The sequence below is a fragment of the Brachycentrus maculatus genome, unplaced genomic scaffold (genome assembly GCF_059751285.1).
Source record: "Brachycentrus maculatus isolate JH-2025_06_01 unplaced genomic scaffold, ASM5975128v1 h1tg000440l, whole genome shotgun sequence".
Taxonomy (NCBI): Eukaryota; Metazoa; Arthropoda; class Insecta; order Trichoptera; family Brachycentridae; genus Brachycentrus; species Brachycentrus maculatus.
Genome location: NW_028281188.1, coordinates 471,333 through 498,031, shown reverse-complemented (window position 1 = coordinate 498,031; position 26,699 = coordinate 471,333). Strand labels below are relative to the sequence as shown.

General features: G+C 34.5%; 2 protein-coding genes across 2 annotated transcripts; both read right to left on the bottom strand.

Annotated features, from left to right (window-relative positions):
* Window positions 1-1,730: 1,730 nt before the first annotated feature.
* On the bottom strand, window positions 1,731-5,665 carry LOC148302557 (uncharacterized). The gene is made up of 4 exons (XM_088271417.1): window positions 5,106-5,665; window positions 3,200-3,526; window positions 2,740-2,839; window positions 1,731-1,986 (listed from the first exon to the last, which is right to left on the bottom strand). Exons 1-4 carry the CDS (start codon window positions 5,118-5,120, stop codon window positions 1,850-1,852), a joined length of 579 nt encoding a protein of 192 aa, XP_088127543.1. The 5' UTR covers window positions 5,121-5,665; the 3' UTR covers window positions 1,731-1,849.
* A 6,896-nt stretch (window positions 5,666-12,561) lies between these two features.
* On the bottom strand, window positions 12,562-25,841 carry LOC148302556 (uncharacterized). The gene is made up of 11 exons (XM_088271424.1): window positions 25,698-25,841; window positions 22,178-22,409; window positions 21,205-21,332; window positions 19,823-19,886; window positions 19,202-19,310; window positions 18,101-18,281; window positions 15,829-16,060; window positions 14,841-14,968; window positions 14,612-14,675; window positions 13,817-13,925; window positions 12,562-12,981 (listed from the first exon to the last, which is right to left on the bottom strand). Exons 1-11 carry the CDS (start codon window positions 25,780-25,782, stop codon window positions 12,796-12,798), a joined length of 1,518 nt encoding a protein of 505 aa, XP_088127550.1. The 5' UTR covers window positions 25,783-25,841; the 3' UTR covers window positions 12,562-12,795.
* Window positions 25,842-26,699: the final 858 nt, after the last annotated feature.

Below are 26,699 nucleotides of genomic sequence, written 5' to 3'. Positions count from 1 at the left end.
AATATGCTCAACCTATAAAGGATTGTATTAGACTCGTGAAGTGTTTACAACAGGAAGGAATATCTAATTTAATATACTCAACCTAAAAAGGATTGTATTAGACTCGTGCAGTGTTTATAACAGGGAGGAATATCTAATTTATACTCAACCTATAAAGGATTGTATTAGACTCGTGAAGTGTTTATAACAGGGAGGAATATCTAATTTAATATACTCAACCTATAAAGGATTGTATTAGACTGGTGCAGTGTTTATAACAAGGAGGAATATCTAATTTAACATACTCAACCTATAAAGGATTGTATTAGACTCGTGCAGTGTTTATAACAGGGAGGAATATCTAATTTAACATACTCAACCTATAAAGGATTGTATTAGACTCGTGAAGTGTTTACAACAAGGAGGAATATCTAATTTGATATACTCAACCTATAAAGGATTGTATTAGACTCGTGAAGTGTTTATAACAGGGAGGAATATCTAATTTAATATACTCAACCTATAAAGGATTGTATTAGACTGGTGCAGTATTTATAACAGGGAGGAATATCTAATTTAACATACTCAACCTATAAAGGATTGTATTAGACTGGTGCAGTGTTTATAACAAGGAGGAATATCTAATTTAACATACTCAACCTATAAAGGATTGTATTAAACTCGTGCAGTGTTTATAACAGGGAGGAATATCTAATTTAACATGCTCAACCTATAAAGGATTGTATTAGACTCGTGCAGTGTTTATAACAGGGAGGAATATCTAATTTAATATACTCAACCTATAAAGGATTGTATTAGACTGGTGCAGTGTTTATAACAAGGAGGAATATCTAATTTAACATACTCAACCTATAAAGGATTGTATTAGACTCGTGCAGTGTTTATAACAGGGAGGAATATCTAATTTAATATACTCAACCTATAAAGGATTGTATTAGACTGGTGCAGTGTTTATAACAAGGAGGAATATCTAATTTAACATACTCAACCTATAAAGGATTGTATTAGACTCGTGCAGTGTTTATAACAGGGAGGAATATCTAATTTAATATACTCAACCTATAAAGGATTGTATTAGACTGGTGCAGTGTTTATAACAAGGAGGAATATCTAATTTAACATACTCAACCTATAAAGGATTGTATTAGACTCGTGCAGTGTTTATAACAGGGAGGAATATCTAATTTAACATACTCAACCTATAAAGGATTGTATTAGACTCGTGAAGTGTTTACAACAAGGAGGAATATCTAATTTGATATACTCAACCTATAAAGGATTGTATTAGACTCGTGAAGTGTTTATAACAGCCGATATAATTTATTTTCGTTCATTATTTTCTTTTGGAAAATACGCCTTCGAAAAACCTTTTTTTTTGTAAGTTGGCAATGAATGACATCACAGAAACGATGGAGTTATTTAAATCATTGCTAATGATTAAAACATGAAATAAAACTAGAACCTTATGTAACCACATTTATTTTTTGTACTTTTTTGGGTTTTGACAAGAACCTTGTCATCTTCAGGGATAGCAAGGTTCTTGTCGGTACATGTCCATCCCTGAAGATGACAAGGTTCTTGTCGAAACCGATTGGAGAAAAGTAGCAAAAACAAATGTGGGTAAAACAAAGTTCTAGTTTTATTTCATAAAGTTTTATAAAATGTGCATTGGAGGATCATAAAAAACATTCAAGAATAAAGAAAAAACATTTTTTCTAAATATGCGCACATTTATTTTCAAATCATCAAATTAAATATTATATACAATTTATTTACAAAGTTCATATCACATGCATTATCAGGTCATTATAATCAGTTCGTTGGGGTCTTAGATCAGTCGTTTAACCGGTTAGTGGATGTAGTGATGGGGGACATGGTGGACTGTTGGTCCAATCTTCTTCACGTTGGCTTGGAAGCCGTGGATATCGTCAGCTTTGTAGTCTACCACACGGACTGAACCATCAGGCTCTACCAGGGAGTACTGGCCTGCAAAAATACCACAAAGTTATTTGAGAGATCCAGTCATATAAAGCATTTAGCACAGGGTCTAGAGTACGACCTTGCGGTACACCAGAGATGATATAAAATAATAATAAAAGTGTTTTACGCTACCATAGACAAAAACAGTGTTATATAATCAATATTTGAAGTACTAACTTCGTATTTTATCCTTTTATAACTAACAAAATCATTATATATCTTATTATATTATAACTTAATTGTAATGTTAGCTGATTTCAATGCAAACAGCTCATTATTCAAAACTAATTTATATTAAAAAACTGTCTTTATTACAAAAATTTAAATATTTGGAGGCTAGGAAAAATTGTTTCACTTTAAAATAATGTTATATTAAGATTATTAAGCTATTTTAAATAAAGTTATTTTGTAAGTTTTAAATTATAAAATTTGGTAGTTTTTTTTCAATTCAACAATGATGTACTGCTAAAAGTTCGACACATTCAACAGATATAGACAAATATGCAAACAAACAAATGCGCTACTGTACACAAGGTTGACTTTTTAAAATAATTTTAATATATACTAAAATACAAAAAAACGTCGTTTGGCATAAATATTTTTTTTTTAAATGAATCAACCAAAAATCACGACAAAAATGATCAAACAGCAGAGAATTATTGATATTTGAAGAAACCATGTATCCCAAGGCCAAGGATCCATAGTATCTAAATAGAAACTGTAGATCTTTAAGTTTTTGAAAGATTTGTCTGTATTTACCCTTCACAACACCTCCATCTCTGACTTCGTGTTGGGACTTGACGTCTCCTGTATGGTGATCTTTGACTCCATAGTCGTAGGCGTACGCGGGGTAGGCATGCTGGAATATTCAAACACGTTAATATTTTCTCGAATGTTTTTCGCGGATACTTTGTGGCACATTTTATAAACTTTATAAAATAAAAACAACTTTGTTTTAACCACTTTTTATTGGTGCACTTTTTCCAACCGGTTTCGACAAGAACCTTGTCATCATCGGTTGGAAAAAAGTGTACTGACAAAAAGTGGTTAAAACAGAGTTGTTTTATTTTATAACGTTATTTATTTTTAATTAAAAAGCATTGTTATCTTAGTGATACATTTTATATAATGTAATAATGTAATAATGTAAAAAAATGAACATAAACATGAATTTTGGAACAGGCACGCTTAAGTTGTCACTTTAAAACATGTAACTTACGTGGTGATCATCATAAAGACCATGTTTAGACATTCCCCATCCTAGACTGTTGTATCCCAGTCCGCCATAACCCAAATTGCCGTATCCCAGCCCGCCATATCCTAAACTGCCATATCCCAGCCCACCGTATCCCAGCCCACTATATCCCAGTCCACCATATCCCAGCCCGCCATATCCCAGCCCACCATATCCCAGCCCGCCATGGCCTAGGCCGACGAGGGGGGAGGCGATGTGGCCGATGTGGCCATGCCCTCGGACCATGTTGCTGTGGGAGATGGCCGCGTGACCGCTGCACATGGCCACCAGCGCCGTCAGGCAAACTGTCACCTGCAAATTGAGAATTTCATCAGTATCATATCATCGTTTACTAGAATATTTTCACACAAGTTAACAATAAGATTAAAAAATATAATGTATATTTTGAAGTTATCGATTGAAATGAACCACCTTTGAATTGAGAATGTCATTGATAATCGTATTTTAGAATAAATCACACGTAAACAAAACGTTAAACAAAAAACAATGTATGTTTTAGGGTTTTTTTATCGAAATAAATCACCTATGAATTGAAAATATCGACGTATTTTAGAATATTTTCAGAAAAGTACCGTAGAACGGGGCTACTTGAACTTTGATGTATTACTTGAGCCCAGTACAAAAAAAATTATTTATATCTGTATTTGGTCTACAATAATGAACGTATCAACATGATTCATTGTTTCCCTGACAGGTGACACTTATTGTCACGATATGTTCATTATTGTAGACCAAATACACTTTTTTTTGTACTGGGCTCAAGTAACACATCAAAGTTCAAGTAGCCCCGTTCTACGGTAAACAAAACGGTTAAAAAACAATATTTATGATTTAATAACCGAGTTTTTAATGGAAATGAATCAATCACATTTTAATTGAGTATATCATTTACTTATGGAGTATCATAGTATTTTTCAACATTTTCACACAAGTAAACAAAAAGTTTGATTTTTTTTTGTATATTTTGGAGTTTTTAAGATGAATTGTGAATATTATTAATAAAATTTCATCGTGTAATATATTTGACATCAAAAACTTAAGTTAGAATGCTGGAAAAAAATATAAACCGAGAAAAAGTAGCTAATACCATTCCAAAAGGATAACAAAAAAAACAGCTACCCATTAGTTACTCAAGAAAAATAGATATAATAATATAGAAAAAATTAGAGAAGAACTCAACTGGTTATCTATAAAAATCTAATATGTTGATACTTATACCCGCCTCCGTGTAATGGTCAGCATGCACGCCTACCGTTCAGGAGGTCCCGGGTTCGATTCCCAGGGTGGTTTAATAAATATAAGTGATTTTTTCACACCTAATATTTATTCAATATTACACTGGACTGGTACCTGAAGTGGAGGGCTGATCACCTTTCCTTCATGTGTAATCGATCGAGATAACACTGCGTTTATATGAAGCAGTGCCCTATGCACCATTGGGGTGCGGTAAGGGATTTATTATATATATAAATTTTTAAACAATAAATTACCCAAATATTTTAAGGATAAAATAGTGTTAAACAAAAATATTCATGAACATATTACTTGAAATAAGGATAAAATAAGACTGCCATTGTTGAAAAAAAACGAGTTACAAAATTGTTTTATGTATAAGGGTTTGAAAATGTATGATGAGATGCCTGAATGTATGAAGAATGAAAAGAGTCTGAAAGAATTTTAAAATAAATGTTTTGTTTACTGTAAGGAAATGTAAATATATATAGATGATTAAATGTAAATAATAGTTTATATTAGTGTAATATAAGCTAACTAAAGAAATAATAAAAGAACGTGTTAAAAATAACGCCGTTATTTTTAACACGTTATTATTTTGAAATAAAAAGTATGTTCAAATATAATATTTTCTCACCTTAACTGAGATCATATTGGAGTATTATCGACGAATGATTCGATCACTTAAACTGATGCCCTTATGAAATTCGTTCAGCTTTATATATATTTCCAAAAACATTCGTTTAACCTACTGTCGGCGGTTACGCTCGCTTGGTTCCGTTGCGCTAAGCCTCCAGGAATCGTCAGAATTGCGTAATAATGGTCATTATAAATGCGTCGGTCCATTTACGCGCTCATCACGCACAAGAAATTATTTGCCGGAAAGCTGAAGGTCGCATTATTGAACATGGAACTTGTGTTATTTGGGTAGTAATTTAATCGTTTCATGTAATAGCGTTTGTCAGGAAGGAAGACGTAAATTCAGGGATGCGTTTGAATAAATTTAAATTTAAATCTGTATAAAAAAGATCGTTAACTTTCGTCTACCAAAAAGTTGGAAGAAAATAGTTTTTGCCACTTCGTCGATAACGTTCTAATAGATTTGACCGAGTTCTTAAAATGTTTAATTTTGAACTGAGTAGGTTATATTACATATTTATTAATTTTGTAGTATAACATGATGATTTTAATACAAAAATAAAACCCTCGTAGGTACTACTATTAATTTATTTATTGATTTGGCGTTTAATTTGTAGAACTCCATTTTAATTTATGTATTAATTTTAAATCAAACACAGATTTTTTGAGTCTACTAAGTTGTATTTTATTAACAAAAACACATAAAAAATTATATTGTGACAATTGTTTCGCCTTGTTAGGGCATTATCAAACGAATGTCTAACATTCGTTTGATAATGCCCTAACAAGGCGAAACAATTGTCAAAATATAATTTTTTATGTGTTTTTGTTAATAAAATACAACTTAGTAGACTCAAAAAATCTGTGTTTGATTTAAAATTAATACATACTACTACTATTAAGTTTATTTATTTATTGGACAATCTATACAGCGCCATTTTCGTGAGAAATCACGTCTGGTTTCGAGAATATCCATAGTTCTCGAAACTGGTGAAAATACAATCTAGTTGTATTTTCATCTGATGATGAGAGCATTCGTAGTTCTTTAAACCAGTCGTGTTTACGTTAATAAAATCAAAAATTGTGTACAAGTATTTTATATTTATATTTTACTACAACTATGTTAGGTAACTCTCAAATAAGCCTTGTAGGACATTTAAATATAAGATTGTGAACTGTTTGATTTCTCAGTTTTTGTCTTTTAATTAATAATTGAAAAGATCAAACATAATGATAAAACACTTGTATAACACCGCTTTTAAGTTTATTAATGACGTTTTATATATATAATTATGTATAAAGACGTCATTAATAAACTTCAAAGTGGTGCTATACAAGTGTTTAATTTTCATGTTTGAATATTTTTCAAGCAATTTGTACACCCCTGAATGCATACCATGACATTGTATTCAGAAAGTTGGTCTATAATTCCAATTTGAAACCTATTAGCCTTAACAGAGATATGCACCTCATAAGTTAGACTTCTGATCTAAGATATTCATGATAAAAAATAATAGAATTAAAACTGTCCATTTGATAAATCCATAAGTCCGTCCTGATAAATGTCATTTTATCTGCCTAATACTGCCTGCCTCTGTAGTGTAGTGCTTAGCGCATTTGGCTACCATTCTGGAGGTCCCGAGTTCAATTCCCAGGGGGGTCAAAATACATATCAGTGATCACTCGCTCTAATATTGATTTAATATTACCCTGAACTAGTACATGAAGCAGAGGACTGATCACCTTATCTTCATGTAATTAATGATTAACTTAACATTGTCACCAGATGCAGTGCTCTATGCACCATTGAGGTGCGGATGAGGGTTTGAAGATGAAGAAAAAGACTTTTTATGTAGAATACAAACAGATTTAATGATAAAAGAATAACAGTCGTACAACATTAAGCTTTAAATAACCATGGCTGAATTACAGTGAAAGATAATGCATTAACTACGTAGATAAAATTCACTTGGTTATTTTTATTTCTGCTGACTTTGGTATTTGAAAAACCGGTTGGTCAGTATTATCAGGAAGTATGATACCAAAAAGAAAATTAATTGATCAATTGAAAATCTATTTTACTGAAAAATTAAGATTAAATTTATGCGTTTATTTCCAAAAGTAATTCCGACCTATTAAGTACTTACTTATTCACTAATCAATAAACTAACTACTACCCCGTTCACCACAGGGATAGGCAGAAAGAATAGAATGCCACAAAATCTTTGCAAATATTCTTCACGTCTTCATTCTTGCGTCTCATACATACCTGTCGATTATTCCAACTCCTGACCTGACCACGCACAAGTATTTAAACAACTCAATCATGCCAAGTTTTCCTCGATCCTCCTCTGCTCCTACTTCCAACTACATTCACCTCATAAATTTGTTTTACTTTTCATTCTTCACTCATTCGTTCCGCATGTCCAAACCATCCCAACACACCTTTCTTAAGACATTTTTTATTTCATCTACCCCGACCCTAATCAGTATACTAATTAGTCGTATACTTTTCACAAGTATCCGCAAACCCAATTCCCATCTTTATAATGTTTTATGGCATCTCGCGCTTTACCGAAAGTACGCAAATAGAACGCTTATAGGTGTCTCCCGCCTCTACCAACAGTATGTTAAAGACGCTTTTAAGCGTTTCCCTCAAACAATGTGTTAATTTCATGGATAATGCTTATATCACCATTTGAACATCTATCATACATGTGGAGGTCCTCACCGAAAAGTTACAGTTCCAATATTGCATAAAAAATTCTTTAAATGCAAATCTGTTCTGTTTACTGTGTTCTATCGAAATCTTAATTAAAGTTGCGACAAAACGTGACCAATCCTGTGTTAAACCAAAATGTAACTGTTTTACAAGCTAGAATTCCTGATTACTTAAAATCATTTATAATAGAAATGTAACGTTTTGGTGAGGACCTCCACATATCAACTTTTTTTTACTATTTTTTTTTTTTAAATATATAAATCATAAATCATAATAGCCACATCTTTCTAGAATATACCGATTCAAATATGATACTATCAATTTGAAAACACGTCATCGTCATTGTCTTTTACACAATCTGTATTCTGGTTGGTTGGATCACCACTGGAGCTCTGCCTGGCTGGCTTGGAAGGACCCCTGTTCGTATCGGAAATGAAGAACCTGCTCACTGACTCTTTGGTGAGACTCCGAAGCTCCTGAGTGGAAGTTTGCTCCGATAACGAGCTGGTGTTGCTGCTGGGAGCGAACGATTTCCTTTCGACAAACACCGGATAATTCAAAGCGTCGGCTTCCGGAGTGCTTTTCTTGACAGTTCGAAGTATTTTGACGGTTGTTTTGTTCTGCGAATCATCACGGATAATCTCTTTTTCTTCATCGTCATCACCCACCGATGTGTGCTGGCTGATAGCTCTAGTCAACTCTCGTATCTTTGGAGATTCCAAATCAGTCACTACGACTCTTTGCTTTCTGTTAGCATTTTCGGACGGTTTAATATTGATCGTGTGTCGTTTTGAATCTTCAATTTTGCTTTTGCTAGGTTCATCGTCCAGCTTGACATCGGATGAGAGTAGAATGTGCGAAGTCGGTCGCTTCTTTTCGAATTGGTTGTAGAAGCCGAAATGAGTGCTGTCGGGACTGCTGCCTTCGCATTTCTCAGCGGCTTGGATGAGGTCGTAGAAAAATATCTCGCGAGGGCTCATCGGAGGATTGGCGAAGTCGTCATCTTTCATGACAGTTTCTTCCGGCGTGATCGGGGTGTTGATTTCGACCAGATGAAGGAATTGCGAGAATTTCTTCTTGTCCATGGATTCCATGCTGCCGACGCTTCCGCTCTTGAGCGCCACGTTGGACGGGGACTCTCCTTCGGACGGGCGATATGTCTTGGCGTAGTGGACATTGATGACGGTCTCTCTCGTCGGTGTATCGCTGCCAACCTTTATCTTTTCTCCGAAGAACTCTACGTTGGCGTGACGGTTAGCGAGATCCACATCTACGGGTTTCAGATTAGTCGGTTTCTTGGCTTTGATACTGCCCGATGTATTTTCATGAGATTGAACTGCGGGATTGGATTTTGATGATAGTGCATCTTTTGTTTTTGCAGTCTCATCAGCGACGGTGAGTTTTGTTTGCGGAGAAATTTGACTAGTCTCTATTTTCCTGGTTATTAATTCTTTGGTGTTGGGATCGTGCGCCGACGATAGTATGACAAAACTAGAGGAACTAGAGTTCCTGCTTTTGACACTTCTCAGACTGTTTCTCTTGTTATCGACGGACCTGATTCTTTTAGATTTGTCTAAATTGTCCAGGTCTGGTTGCGGATTTCTCAGGCTGACGTCGTAACTCGGTCCTTTGGAAATTAAATCGTCTTTTGGTTTATTTTTTTGACAGCACGCATTGTAGCTTTCCTTGGGCTTTCCGCAACCCTGACAGACACCGGTGTCCCCGGCTGTGCAGGGACACTTGGCGCCTCCGGGCGGATGGAAGGCCATGCAATGGATGCAGAGGATCTCCTTTTCGTCCCCATACTCCGGATTGAGGAATATCTTGTCGTACTTGCTCTTCTTGGGGACCATGCACTTCCATATGACGACCAGCACCCCGAGAATGACACAGAATATCAGCAAAGCGACGCTCCAGAAGAAGTAGGGCCAGTCGTGCGGCCATTGCAGCGTAGCCTTGTTCTCGTTGTGATATTTATCAACTTTGGACCAGACTATCGGGCAGATTATCAAACAGAATAGAATGAACCAAAGCCCGACAAAAATGGGAAAATTTATCCATTTGAAAGGATGAGACCTTATCAAATCGGGTTTGTAGGTTGAACTATTTTTACAGCACTTTAAATGTTGAATTTCACCCTTTTTATTACCCATTTGTGAAATATTAAAACATGTTTTGCAATGACAAAAAAACAATATTTTCCAGCGAAAACTTTGACTTTCCGACGTATTGTTTTAACTGGTGTAAAAAAACTACTAATCTGAGGTGTTGTTTGCTGTTTGTGGTCAGAAATATGGTGCCGTATTATCTCGAATCCGGGCAATTTGAAAAAATGTGTTTATCAATTTGCCACATCCTGTGAATGCACGCCGAGGTATTACCACTTTATCAATACTACAAGTATTATTAGACAATATCAGCTTGCAAGGTTTTGACTCCAATCTAGATTATTTTTCATTTTAAATAAATATTATCGCTACACCCACTTATTTATGAATAACATACAAGTATTTTATCTTTTTTTTTTAGCCCTTATCCATACCGATTGTGCATATGGCAGTGCAAATTTAGACCCAATTCTATCTTGACCTTTAATTTTTAATTATACAAAGGCAAAGTGATCACTCCCGCGCTTCAGTTACCATTCCAAGGTATTATCCCTCTACCTCTTCTTTCTCGACTCCTTACCTGATATTACCTGCACAGCTACTTAAAGCGCAGGGCAGATCACTTCCTTTGTATATTTAACGATCAGGATAGCACTGTTTATATATAATACAGTGCTCTATGCACCATTGGGTGCGGATAAGGGTTAAAATGAGAAAAAAAGACTATGAAAATGATGTCGCGGGTTCGATTCACGTCAAGTGCAAAATAAATTCAAGAAAAAATGATTTTCAATTGGTTTGGGTGTTTGTGATGTATTTTTCCCATTTACCTACCCTATCGTTACTATCCTACCTGTAGACAAGCCTCTAAAAGAAGCGGCTTTTTCTTATTTAAAAAGCAAAAATAAAACACATTTGAGTGACAACAATATTTATTTATTTGTTTTTTTTTCATCAACAGTAATACAAAACTTAACAGAGGTAAAAGTCAGATAAAACCTTATAAAAAATAATAAATGCTTGCCATTGGTCGGCATATAAGTAAAAATACATCACAATATAAATAAGTCAAAATTTAGAAGTCGTTAAAAACTTTATTATAACAGTCAAATATGGTTCCACGAAAAATGAGCATAAGGTCAATGCTCACATAGATGATGCCAGAAACTCATCCATTCTCTGCACAACGCCTGCTCAAGTCTTCTTCTTCCTGTTATTGTTGGTGTTACCCTTGTGGTCTGTTTTTAAGAGGGATTCGCCTTCTGCGATGTCGATTCCCAGCTATCAATCCATATCTTTGGTGGCCTGCCAGGGAGTCGTCAATCTGGGATTGTCTACCTGCAGTGTAATGTAGGAGAGTCTGGATGGTTCTGTTCTCCTCACATGCCATTGTCTCTTTCGTTGCCTTCCCCACCTAACGACATCTTCCATTTCGCATATTGCCCTTATCCTGGCGTTCCTTATTCTGTCTCGTAGACTCTTGCCAGATATGCTTCAAGTCACTTTACAAAAATATTCTCATTTTTACAGTTTTTTGGCTGTGGTAAAAAATCTTCCCACTAGAAAGGTATCTCTACCCGTTGCGTGGATTGACGCTTAAGGATGGGAAGGGTATTTTTACCCTTTTTTAAATTTATTTTATACACAATAGCCTTGTAAGCATTTGTCTTGTGCGCAATTCGCTCACTCCTTTCAACAACGTCATAATATCAAAAAACTAGATTTTTCAGGAGATCGTTTTTAAAGTTTAAGAATATAATGAAATCTATAAAAAATAAATATCAAGCCACTTATTGAACTTTTTACTGTGCAACAGATGTTTTTAGGTAAAACCTGAAGGTTTTTTCGCTATTTGAAAATATTTAGTATATTAAAAAAAAAAAATTAAACAATACCTTTTCTTCAAAATGCAAAAACAACACTTTCTGCCCTGTAGCGGGTACATATTAAATTAAAAATATGCCACTTTTGCTGGGATATAGGACATTTTCTGGGCATTCCGAAAATACGCACAACTGAAAATTGACAATTTTTGATATATGACGTTCTTGAAAGGAGTGAGCGATATGTCAAGTATGCCTTTGCACATGCAATTGTATTTTACGCATTTGTCTATGCGGGCATTTGTCTCGTGCGCATTTGCCTAACGCATTGTCTGTGTGATCATTAACTTATCACAAGTCTAGTTACCAAGAAATTTACAAGGAGTATATTGCAATAAATATTATTCAATTATACGTATAATAGTACAGTAAAACCTCAATAAAACAGACCTCATAAAACGGATATCGTTTGACCTTTTCATAGCTGCAAATAAATTACGCCGTAAAGCTCATCTTTTGCATTTATATCTAGAGTATTTTTTGTTAACGAATGTTCGTTTGATAATGCCCTAACAAGGCGAAACAATTGTCACAATATAATTTTTTATGTGTTTTTGTTAATAAAATACAACTTAGTAGACTCAAAAAATCTGTGTTTGATTTCAAATTAATACATAAATTAAAATGGAGTTCTACAAATTAAACGCCAAATCAATAAATACCTTTTATAGCTGTTTGCTATACCACAAACTTTCGTCTTTAACGGACACCCTCTAGCGCAATAAGGCCATTATATCGAGGTTTTCTTCTTCTTCTTCTTCTTCTTCTTCTTCTTCTTCTTCTTCTTCTTCTTCTTCTTCTTCTTCTTCTTCTTCTTCTTCTTCTTCTTCTGCTTGGCGTAGGCCTTGTGGCCTGTTTATAAGAGGTTTTACTGTACTGAAATATTTCACAATAAATGCTTCGAAACAACAGTACCTTCCTAGAGTTAAGATATAAGTGGGAAAAATTACAGATCTATATTTGAAATAGAGAGATTCATCCAATCAAGTCTGACAGCTTGACATCTTTGAGGATGTCGTTGGCAATTTGGAGAATGAAGTCCGAAGCCTCCTCCGCGATGATGTCCTTTTGTTCTTGGACGACCTTGTCGCTGATTCTAGTCAGGACCCAGTTGGAGAGAGAGTTCATCTTCCCATTTCCCAGCATGCCCGAGAGAGATACCTGAAAAATAATGGTGCAAGATAATTCATTATCTACACCGAATGAAATTTTGTCCGCCTCCGTAGTGTAATGGTCAGCACGCTCGGCTACCGTTCTGGAGGTTCCGGGTTCGATTCCCAAGGGGGGTAAAATAAATATTAGTGATTTTTTCACTGTAATATTTATTCAAAATTACCATGGACTGGTACCTGAAGCGGAGGGCTGATCACCTTTCCTGCATGTATAAACGATCAAGATAACACTGCGTTTATATTACGCAGTGCCCTATGCACCATTTGGGTGCGGATAAGGGTTTTATATATATATATATATATATATATATATATATATATATATATATATATATATATATATATATATATATATATATATATATATATATATATATATATATATATATATATACACCGAATGAGGAGTTGAAGAAGATGGCGCATGATAGACTGGAATAGATCATTGTTGGACGGGAGGAATATCTAATTTTAACATACTCAACCTATAAAGGATTGTTTAGACTCGTGAAGTGTTTATAACAGCCAATATAATCAATATTTTCATAAGTTTTTTTTTGTTGTTGGAAAATTCACCTTCGTAAATACGTTGTTTTCGTAAGTTGGTAATAAATGACTTCACAGAAACGATGGACTTATTTTAATATTGATAGCATTGCTAAATTATTGGCAGCTCTATTTGTTGATGTTTATGGTCTTACGACGCATCATAGGTTGGTTTGAGTGATCATTTTATACAAGCCTAGCGCCCGGCATCACAGGAAACTAGAGCACAAGGCATCAAGATGTTGAAAAAAAAATTTTATAGTAATTTTAAAAACTACCTTAACTTTGTGCAGATCGAAAGAAATCGAGAATGTCTTGATGTAGAGATATCCATTATGAGTTCCCAGTGTAGCTGCTCCCTTCACCAAGATATTCGATCCTTCAGCACTGTAAAAAACATAACCTATTAAACACCTTGCCTCCCAGAAAATTGGTCTAGAGATCTTCTTCCTGGCTCCATCCCAACTTATCGTTTGTGTAGACTGTTGGGATTGGCTCTCCTCGTCCTCAAGTTGTAAGTTGTCATTTTATCATGGAAAATGTCACCTATGCCATGCTTTTGAATCATGTTATCTTTCGGCACCATCTATGAATTTTTTGTTCTTCCTCTAGATATATGTTCGAAGAACATCCATGGCAATCGTCTGGTTTACAATATATTCAGGTTCTCTACGCCCTATGTGCCCATACCATCTCAATTGCCTTTCCTCTACCTTACTATTGATGCCTGTTACATCCAGGCTTCCACAAATGCGTGAACCCTTTGTTTTGTCTCTAAGGGACACTCCAGCTGACCATCTAAGCATTCGCATTTCAGCAGTTTCTAGTTGCATTTGACATGATTTAAAAATATATATTTATAGCTAACAATTTGACTAGATTATTCACAACATTTTGAGTGTGTCCAAATACTTATTCACAAATCTCGGTTTATTTTTACATTTTGACATCTCAACATAAATGAAGAAGAATATGGGAAGTTTGGGTATTTGCATGGCTAAAAATAGCTCCTAGGTGTAAAAATGACTCCTTAAGTTTATTTGAAATACTTAAATAGATGATTGAAAACTTACTGAGCATCGCCGCTGGGTTTGAAAGGTATGAAGGAGCCCACTTTGCCGTCAACTTTGTATTTTGCTGTAAAGACAAGAAACATTGTCAAATGTCAGTCAGGTGTACCGTGCGCTTCCCGTAATTCGCACGGACAAGACATGGAGCAAAGACGGAATATTGCAAGGGTGCTTTAAATTATATAATTATTTTTCACGTTAATATGTAAAATAAAATAATAATGATACTCACAATTGACCACTAGTTTTGGAATCCTTATCTCAAATGTGACAGACAGGCCGATAATTTTAAAGTTGAAACTCTCAATGACAAAAGTCTTCAGTCCGCTAATCGAAATTCTGTCAAATTTTATGTTGGCCCTAAAAAGAAAAATCAAAAGTACTGTAGTCTCCCAGTATTCAAAGTTATGCATATGCACAGATAGAATTAACTCTTTAATAAAATATATAATTATTACTATTTAGTTCAATAAATTGATAAATTGAATGCATTCATTAAATTAAAACTATATTGTTTTTTCACATATATTTTATTTGATCAGTGATTGGGTTTTGTAGTAACCGACATCATCAAATTAAAATACATGTTTGCGTAAAAAAACTATTTAGTTAATTATTTATTATATAAATGCAGTTCGACCAGGAAATGTCAATACAAAAATAAAATAGTATAATTAAAATATAACTTAGTTTTAAAATCACTATATATTTTTTATTATAGTATCTATAGATACATCTATAGCAAGGGTGACCAACCGTTGTCTAATTGTGGCCCGCTGAGCAAATCACACATTTTTTCTTTAAGTGTACACAAAACCACCAAAACAACATTCCATTGTGCGTTGTTCGTATCATATCCATATATTATGGGAGTATTTCACTATCCTGACAATTTTAAGACCCGTAATGGCGTCAAATAGTAAAGACGTTGGACTAAAGAAGAGAAGAGTAAAAGAAGAACTGAGAAGCTTTTAAGACGGATGGACTATTAACTATTTTTTCGTGGAATTTAAAACAAAGCCACTATGCCTGATGTGCAATGATTCTGTTTTTATCTTGAAAAAGTATAACATTAAACAGCATTACGAGGCTAAACATGCAAATAAGTTAGAAAAGCACCTTGTTATCTCATTTCTAAAATCTGGCCCGGCTACTGAAAATGTTAGCCACCCATGATCTATAGCCATATCTCTATCCCAATTTGATTGAATCGAACTTACTGAATGATGTACTTCTGGTAGACATGCGTGTGGAAGCTGGCTATGGAGAATGGTTCCAACGGAGGGATGCCTAACTCCGGGAATCCAGCTTCGAAGCTTCCTCGAGCGTTCTCCAGGATAGCGATGATCTTGTCATCCACGACAATCTTTGACCCAAGTTGTGGGAGCAGAATTGAAGAGCCATGATTCATAGTAAAATGGCTTTTACGCAATTTATCCACCAAAGCCTCACCTAGAAAGACATTAACTCTCTTATACTTTTTTGACATCTCAGCATGGATGAAGAAGAATATGATTCAATTTATAGAGAACTTCCAAGAATTTGAGTAGTGTGGTTGTCAATCATGGGTAGAATTGATGAATGTTGATCCATTCATTTACATTATACTATTAATAATAATAATAAAATTGGATAACTTATATAGCGCCATTTTCGTAAAAAAATACCTCAAGGGCGCTTCACTGTGAATGAATTGGGGAAAATATTATGGTGGAAATGATTTAGCAAACAAATGTGTTTTTAGTCTTTTTCTAAAGATCATCTCACTCTCACTATTTCTAACCATTGGTGGAAGAGCATTCCACGCCGTCGGTCCTGCAACAGCAAAGGCACGCTCACCAAATTTAGTGCGTTGGTTGCGAGCTGGTAAGATAACTTTGCCCATTGCAGATGTTGTAGCCGATGGAAGCGTGAGACGTCTATCAACCAATTCATCTGGAATACACAGCTCCTTAAGATACTCTGGAGCCATGTCATACACCTGAGTAAAGTGATCACTTAAACCAGCCTATGACGGTCGTAAGCCCCGTAAATGCCCAGACTTCCATATTTTTCTTCATCTATGTTGAGATGCCAAAAAATAATATAAAAATAACTCCTATAATTGGAGACAATCCAGATTTGTGAACAAGTATTTGGACACACTCAAAACGCTGTAAATAACATATTACATTAATAATGTATATTTCTTACGTATTCGGGACATTTTGTAATCTTCTGCTCATGTTATTTGCACGCTGCAGAGTGATTCTGGCATCCAGTACTATTTGCTTCAAATAAAATTACTTCACAATAGAACAACGATCGAGAACTATTATTGGCATCAGCAAATGCCATTTTTTATTACTACCCACATGTCCTTACAAATCGAAAAACAAAGCATCAGCAATTTGCATACATGTGACTGGTTGGTGAGTCACGATAAAATGTGATTAGTTACATTGAAATGCGCTTTTTGGGCGTAGGATAAATATTTAAAAATTGATTATTATCAAAACATCGGTTTTGTATCAAAATACTCCTTCAAATTGCGCGCCCAATAATATCAAGTGCAAGTTTATTTTTAGATCGAGCAAACTGTTGAATTCGAAAACAAAACAACTGTCAGTTTGACAGCGAATGTCAAAGTGAATGTTAAATTAGTTGGGATTTTCGCCGCTAGTCTCGCTGATGTCACCTGTATTGATTCGGAAAATGAATATGTAGATACTTAGTCGTTTGAGGTAAGTACCTAACTTCTTCCTCAAGCAGTTATTCATGCAACCCGTATTGACATTGCTGCTACCTCTTTTTCCCTCATACTACTATCTAATTAACTAATTAACCATCACACCGCTTCCGCGGGGGTGGGCAGAGAGAATAAAACACTTTACCAATTTTTTGCAAGGAATCTTCGCATTCTTTCATCTTCTCATACATACCCGCCGATTGTTCCAACTCCTGACCTGTACACGCCCATATATTAAAATACTTTATCATACCAAATTTTCATCGGTCTTCCTTGCTCCTATTTCCTTCTACACTCGCTTCGTAAATTTGTTTTACTGTTTTTTCTTCACTCATTCGTTCTACACCCACACATAATTATAATTTAAATGAGATTATTTGATACAACAGTTAAATGCGGTAAAAGTAAACATTATAAATATTTAGAAGTCCATCATGTCCTTTACCCTGAGCTCCTTCACATACGTCATCTGTATCCCTTCAAATATATTTTTCACCCATATCTGAGAATTTGATAATAAATAAAATTCCCATCATAAAATTAGCGATCATGTTTATTTGAATGCCTGAAAAATTTAAACCGGGACCTTCAGCATGGCAGCCTAACATGCCTACCTTTTTTTTATATAACTGAGGATGTGCTTTTGTTACATAACAAAAATCAAATCAATACCCCTGGGTTTGTAACTCTTTTATTATATTACATATAAGGATTAGTCTTTGTACATTTTTAAGCAATTTAAAATCAGATGCGCATATTTTAACCGATGATGTCAGTGAGCTTAATGTCCTTAAGAAGTTCGTTTAAAACTTCGACCATGGCCGCGGCTGCCTTCTCCAACATCGCCTCTTTTTGTTCATCAATGACATCATTGCCGATATTGGAGAGCACCCAGTTGAAGAGAGAGTTGATCAATCCATTTCCAAGGATATCAGTTAGAGAAACCTGAAGAAATATAATTTCACAGTGATTAAGAATTATGGTAACGATAAATAGTGTCCCTTAGAGATAAAATAAAGAGTTCACATATTCGTGGAAGCCCGGGTGTAGCAGACATCAATAGTAAGGTAGAAGAATAGCAATTGAAATGGTATTGGCTCATAGAAAGTAGAGAACCTGATCTTATTGTGAACCAGGCAATCGTCATGGATCTTCCTTGAAAAACAACTAGAGGAAGACCAAAGAATTCATGGATGATGCAGAGAGAAAACATGATTCGAAGATATAGCCTAAGTGACATTGCCCATGATAGAAAGACCTACAACCTGAGGATAAGGAGAGCCGACCCCAACAGTCAATAAAGACGATAAGTTGGGATGGAGCCAGGAAGAATTGTGGTGAACCCCATTGCTGAAATAACCCACGTAACGTTTTTGGCCACTTTTTTAGCAGATGTGATAACAAAGTTGTTTTGTTATTACCATTTTTAAAGTTCCACGGCAGTATCTATCAACTGTCACTGCGATCAGAAATGTTAAATGGAAAACCAAAAAACGATACAAAATGTCAACATTCTTTGAGTGGAACGGTAGGTCTATTAATTTCTGGCAATATTTTGTCCTCTCTTGATCAGATTTATGTGTTTTTCTTCATCAAAAGAGCAAACATAGAGAAGTCCCTTGTATCTTGGATAACTTTTTTAATTATCAGCCATATCCCACATTTCCTAAGACTATAGACAGTCAACAAGAGCTAGTCCTATAACTATTCCCATTTTCATGGACTGGCCAATAATAATCAAGTTATTATTACATGGATTCAATGCATCGCCCTATGCATTGTTGTCAGAAGAAAGAACCATTATTTTACGAAAATGGCGGTATATAAATCATCCAAAATTATTATTATTTTTAAGAAGGATTTACCTTGAATTTTTCGAAGTCGATATCCAAGACCAGAGCCTTGACATAGAGATATCCATCATTAGTACCGAGTGTAGCTTGTCCCTTAAAGTTGATTGCTGTCAACTCAGCACTGAAATAAATATTATAAATAAACATTGGAGAATGTCTTCAAATATATGAAGTAAATGATCAATTTTTACCATTATTATGGTTGTTTAAAGCATCTTTCTATTTTATTTTATTTATTATAAAATAAATCAGTCAACGATTGCTGACTGTTATCCAGTAGTATTTTATTAATACTGAATCATGCTATGAATTTCAGAAAAGAGTCAAACTTAAAACAATTATATGATATAATTTAACAATATTGCAACTGAACTTATGAAGTGAGTTTACATATAATACAGAAGTATTAGGCATTTAAATGAACTAAGCTAAAAATTATAAAGATGAACTTATCCCTATTTGTACCCTAATTATATATAGGCATTTTTTTCATGTTGTCATTTGTGACATGATGTTCAAAGAGGCTATGCACCATCAGGGTATAGATAGAGTTTAGAAGAACACTACAGATGCACTTCTAAATAAAGGTATCTCTCTCTTTTATTTCAATTTAAGATAAAATCTTTGACTCACTGTGCATCTCCACTGGGGTGAATGGGAATAATTGATGCAACTGTTCCCAAAAACTTGTATTTAGCTGAAAACAAACAATTGACACGAATCAACAACTTAAAATATTATGTATTAAGTAATATGTACATGGTGAACCTTTTTTTGGCGTGGTAGGACAAATTGGCCTCGATCAGCCGAAAAAGGGAAATGCTTCCCCTTCTTCTAATTCAACCGGCAGTTGAAAGGCTTTCGTTTAATATCTTTATAAAATTAATTAACTTTGTTTTCACTACTTTTTTTACTAATACAATTTAACCTGCCGGTTTCAACAATACCTTGTCATCATCACGGTTTATTTTAAATCAAAAACATTAAAAACATTAAAATACTCTCACCAAAAACTTCCACACACTCCATAAGAATCCTAAATGTTAAAAGTTAATTAATTTAAAAAGATATTATAAAATGTGCCACGAAGTATCTGCGGAAAAAATTCAAGAAAAGGCATTCCTTTACTTTACTTTCTACTCTTTAGTGGGAGAATCATTTCTACTCTCTCTGTCACATCCGTCATAGACAGTCTATGCACATACTGTGTTTATACGTAGCATCGGGAACCAGTAGACGCTTGCATATTATAACTGTACATTAGCTGAACATGTTTTAATATTTATTAGTTAACAATTTCCATTGTTGAAGGTGCCTATTTGTTGGAAAAATAACTTGTCAAAATATCAATGACTATGAGTAGTGATTTCAACATCAACTTCAACTTAGATAAGATTTTAGAATGAAAAATTCAAGTTAAAATTGAACACTGCCAAAGGTCAGTCTACAACCAGATCAGGTATTACCATCGATGCAGTATTCTCTCGTTATTAAAAAAAAACTGCAGCCTAAAGTATTTGTATCATTATCATTTATGAAACCATTATTTCTTTCTTAGAATATGAATTGAGAGAAATTGATAAATACAAGAAACATTGCATTTAATAAAGAGATATATTATTTAATTTTACTGCTGTATGATTATTATCACTTATAGTATTTATATATTTATCCTTAAGGGATTTTTTTTAGTATAAATATGTGACCCATAGTTCCAAAATCATTGCTGTTCTTCTCCACTTCCTCTTCTTAATTAATAGAACCCACTATCCTTTGTGTATTTCCTTTCATATGAAATATAAATGTCTTTCAATTAAATATAATTGAAATTATAGCATATATGTATTAGCGGTATTCCGCTCTTACATATATGCTACAATTTGGAGCGCTGGGCTGATCCCTTTGCGCCATTTAATTCATGATCAAGTTTCATTTTGATGCTATGCCCTACGCACTATGTGATCACAAGTAGGGGCCAAAGAAAGTTTATTATTCCCAAGTATGTAGGTACTCACAGTCAAGGACCAATTTTGGAAGACTGAAGGCAAAGTCGAATGTGAGTCCAACAACCTTGAAGTTGATGTTTTCTATGACAAACTGCTTCAAACCAGCGAGAGTGATGTCATCGAAATCCACATCAACACTGCAAATGAAAATATACAATAATTTTAATATGTAAAATAAGGAAGTGAGTGATAAATATGGGAATGCCATTTTTGTAAACACGTTATTTTCATTTCTTTATTTCTTCATTTTACTAATTAAATTTCTTGAACAGGATATATGTACATTGGTGGTACTTTATGAATTACCTAAATTATTATTATAGCACACTACTTTAATTCACTCAATTTAAATTCATTTTGTCAGAAAAAATATGTATAATCATGGTTTTCAACCCCTGACTTGTTGTGTTTATAACATAAAATTTTGTCTAGCCTTCCTCCAGTCTGATGATATGTCGGTAATGACGAAACCCGGTCACTGGTCAAATAAAATATTTGTGGAAAAAACTTTTATGGTAGTTATTTTATTATATTAAATGCAGTTCCACCAAGGGTACAAAACTTAAATATAGTTAAAACCTGTTCAAACATGTATCAATGAAGATTTGCAGAAATATCATAGGTATGTGGGATTACAGGGGCGCTGGAATGGATTACCATATTACGGATTACGGAAGACCGGTTTACAGTAATGATAACATCCTATTGTGTATTATTTTTTAACATCTCATCAAAGATGAAGAAGAATATGGAAATCTGGGCATTTACGGGGCTGACGACAGTCATAGGCTGGTTTAAGTGATCACTTTACATACGTGTAACATTCACCAATTCTACCCATTATTGACAACCACATTACTCAAATTCTTGGAAGTTCTATACATATGAACCAAGTTAGAAACCTTGTTCTTGAATCACTAGAACTTCACTAGAGACATCTATTGGTGAGATGTAAAGAAGCTTTCCTATTGTGTATTCTTACTTGACAACAGCAGTCTGATGGACGTGCGTGTGGAAGTGGGAGATGCTCAGTGGCTCCAGAGGTGGCACTCCGAGATCCGGGAATCCCTCTTCAAAGCTCTCCCTGGCCTTCTCCAGCAGAGCGATTATCTTGTCATCCACTGCGTTCTTCTCCTCATATTCGGGGAGCAAGTAAGTTGGACCGTACTTGATGGTGAAGTGATTAGGAATGAACCTGGCGAGGACCTTCTCATCTAAGAATATAAAAACAATAATGAAAACATTGCTAATTTCGCATTTGTGCATTTTTCAGTACTTTGTGATATATATTAAAACTAGCTAGCTCTAGGCTGTTTGTGTTTTTTTTTTGTATTTTCTTTTATTTAAAAAGAATAACCTGCAAAACCTCTACTTTCAAAGGCTTGTCTGCAGATGGGATAGTAAGGATAGGGAGATAAATGTGGAAAAACACATCACAAATACCCAGACCAATTGAAAATAAATCTTCCTTGAATTTATTTTGCACTTGGTGGGATTCAAACCTGCGACGCCAGTTTCGCAATTGAGCATCTACCCAACTTCACCACGGCACCTGATATTTTTTATGGTTTTGACGGTTTTGATATTCACTTTGTGTTTATGATTGGAAATACACCAGCATGATCTCAAGGGATGGTAAAGTAGATAAAATATTGAGAGAAGGGTGAATACTGGGAATATAATAAATGGTGCTTTGAATAAAATCCATGAAAGCTAAGCTGGTAGTTCACTATAAAGTGCTGGTACTGACACAAATGTATGGAAGCGAAACAAGGAATTGGCAAAGGAAATATGAAAGCAGAGTGAACACCGTTGAAATGCCTTTCCTCAAAGTAATGCGTGTCAAATTGCAATATGACTATTAGAAAGGAGTACAAGGCTGGACTAGTGATAATTAAAGATTATGAAAGGTTCCTTAAGGTGATATAGACGTGTGGAGCGAATGGAAAACGAGAGAATAACTAAGAAAGTACATTTGGCAAATGTGAATGGGAGAACAGAACGAGGACAGCCAAAAAAGACTTATCACGACTAGATCAATCAGAACCTAAAATCTGGTTGTGTCAAAAGTCTACATAATGGGAATAAGGCTTGTATGACTAGATGTATAGACATGAAGGAAACTAGGAGCGTATGTAAGAACAGAATAGTGTGCCATTCCATCCTCTCTATCTACCCCTGTAGTTAAACGGCGTTATGGTAATAACAGTAGTAAATTCACTAAATCCATGAAGATGCTTAACATCCCAATTTCATGGGCTACTCATAATTTTTACATACTTTAAAACTCATTTTTATCTAAAAATAGATATGTTTGATTAATTGATTCGGCAGTCACTTTGTGGTAAAATCTATCCATTTTTAATTGATGTTTTACTTAGTAAATACCACTATTTCTTGAAATTTACTGTGACAAGTGTTTCTATGCATTTCGTGTGTTTGAAAATGATGCGGAATGCATCGAAACACGTGTCACAGTAGATTTTAAGAAATACTTAGCAAAACATTAATTAAAAATAGATACATATGTTTGGTTGAGATATAATGGGTTATAAATTCAGGTGTTCAAAGACAAAAATATACAACATATCATCTTGATCAATCATAATACAATTAATTATTAGCTTTTGATAAGATAAGCCAATAAACTAAATCTCAGCAATGTGCAAATTGAGTGTTATTTTTTAAAAAACAAGTGCCTTCTTGTTTTTTTGTGACGCAAAAGATAAAATAAATCAGAATTTAATGTTTTGTGACGAATTGATCACACCTTTTATTGTGATACAAAAATATATTGACGTCAATCAGATAACAATGATGAATATCGGTGTAAATAATGATAAAATTTTACAAATATGTGGAATGTGCTGTGATGGTACTTTATTAATTTCATTTTATAACCCCATGCAGTTCTCAAGGTCAAGGTCTTGAATTGGTCTCTGCAATGAGTCCAAAAAATTTAAGTCGTTTTTAGATTTTTATTGATTTGTACATTAAATTAGAATATAACTTCTATTATTTACATTGTCCGCCTTGTGTAATTGGTCAGCACGCTCAGCTACCATTCTTTGGTCTCGGGTTCAAATGCCAGGAGGGTCAAATAAATATTAGTGATTTTTTCACTCTAATATTTATTCAATATTACCCTGGACTAGTACCTGAAGCCAAGGGCTGATCACCTTTCCTTCACGTGTTTACAACGATCAAGATAACACTGTTTTTATATGATGCAGTGCCTTTTGTACCATTGGAGTGCGGATAAGGGTTTGATTTTTGATTATTTATAACATTTTAAGTGTGTCCACAAATGTTCACAAATCTGGATTATCTCCTTAGGGGAGTTATTTTTCATATTATTTTTTGACACTCCAACATAGATGAAAAAGAGTATGGAAGTCTGGGCATTTAGATGTCTCTAGTGAAATTCTAATGATTCAAGCACTTTGTTTCTAAATTGGACCACATATATAGAACTTCCATAAATTACATAGAACTTCCAAGAATTTGAACATTGTTGTTTTCAATCATGGGTAAAGTTGGTGAATGTTACACATGTGTAAAGTGATTACTTAAACCAACCTATTTTGGTTGTAATTCCAGTAAATGCCCAGACTTCCATATTCTTCTTTATCTATGTTGAGATATCAACAAATAATAAACTTCTATTATATTTTCATATCATCAGTTTAATCCATTGAGTGTCTGACGCCCTTAGTCTATAGAAGTGAGATAAAACAACTGTCCAGTTGATTAAAGTACATTGAAAGAAGCGTTAATTAATTAATAATCTTAGTTTCTTCTTCTAACCCTTATCCGCACCCAATGGTGCATAGGACACTTCATTGTATCGACACAGTGATATCTTGATCGTTATTTATATAAAGGCAAGGTGATCACTGAGGCGCTTCAGGGACTAGTCCAGGGTAATATGAAATATATACATATTGGAGTGTTAAATCACTAATATTTTTTTTCACCCTCCCTGGGAATCGCATCTGGGACCTCCAGCACGGTAGCTAAACACGCTAACTATTACACTACGGAGGCGGATAATCTTAGTTTTTGCAAATAATTTTTCACATGCCTGTTTTTATCATGAGAGATGGAAAAAATAACACTCAAACTTATTCACAAAACTGTGAGTGTGTCCAAATCCTTGTTGACCACCCTGGGTTTTTCCAATTAGGAGTTATTTTTATATTTTATCTCAATATTGATGAAGAAGAATATGGAAGTCTGGGTATTTACAAAGCTTTTGACCTATCATGGACTAGTTCAAGTGATCACTTTCTACAAGTGTAAAAATCACCATGATAAAAAAAAAAAAAAAATGATCCAATCGATTTCAAATCTACCCACCTCCATTACCAAATTAAAAATAGGTCTTTAACACAAAGTTTGGATATTTAATGACTTTATGGATAATGAAAGCAGGTTATATATCTAATTGTATATTTGTTTTGCAATTAGCAGATATTGTCAATAGTAGAGTAAAATCTTACCAATTTTTTCATTAGTTTCATAAGGAACTAATCCTGCAGCGGTTGCCGTCGCTATAATAGCGAAAAGTGCTACGAAAACTTTCATGGCTTCCTATGGAAAAAAAAAAATATATATTAAATTTGTTAAAATGTATTCTGCTAAAGCTGACTGGTGGTCATCACTTTAAAAGCAAAAATTTAAAAACAGACTGTCACGTATGTTTTCAAAAAGAATACTTCATATGACACTGCATGAATTCTGCAGTGAAGCCACATTTCCGATTTATTGTATTCAGCTTTACGGTCCAGGTCTCAGAGCCACACACAGAACTTTCATCTATTAAATCTGCGGTGTCATTCACCTTGTAGTATCAAGTAATGTCTAGAAGCGATAAAAGACACCAGACACCGATAGTGGAGGGGAACAAAGGATATAAATAGGCTTATATCCCAGTAGCTATTAAAAGGGTATAAATAGGCTTATATCCCAGTAGCTATTAAAAGGGTATAAATAGGCTTAGCCCCCAGAATCTACCATCTCATTCCTCCACCGGGAACGCGACCTGACCAACGACGTCACGAGATGTCAATGGTAGTTCATCTCAGTCCTCGACCAGTGATCACAGTTGATCACACCAGTACCTCGACCCGCGACACGACTCTACGCCCAGCACCGAACTCCGCCTCGGCCAGTTCGCGCTCCGTAAAATGAGGAACCGCCACGCGCCAACAATCATGTATAATTGATTGCTGTAATAAATACCAATAATTAAATTCGAAGTGTTTTCATTACGATCCCTGGCCTCACCTATCCACTGAGCCCAAATATATTTTAAATAGTATGTTTAACTTACTTGTGTACAATGTCCTGTGTAAAAAAGAATGACTGTAAAAAATTATTACAAGCTGTTCTTTATATAAGAGCTGTTATATTTTTATATCTATGAAGTGCAATCGCTTTTAATAGATCTTAATAATATTATTATAATTTCACGTCAAACTGATGTTATCAGATTGATAAAT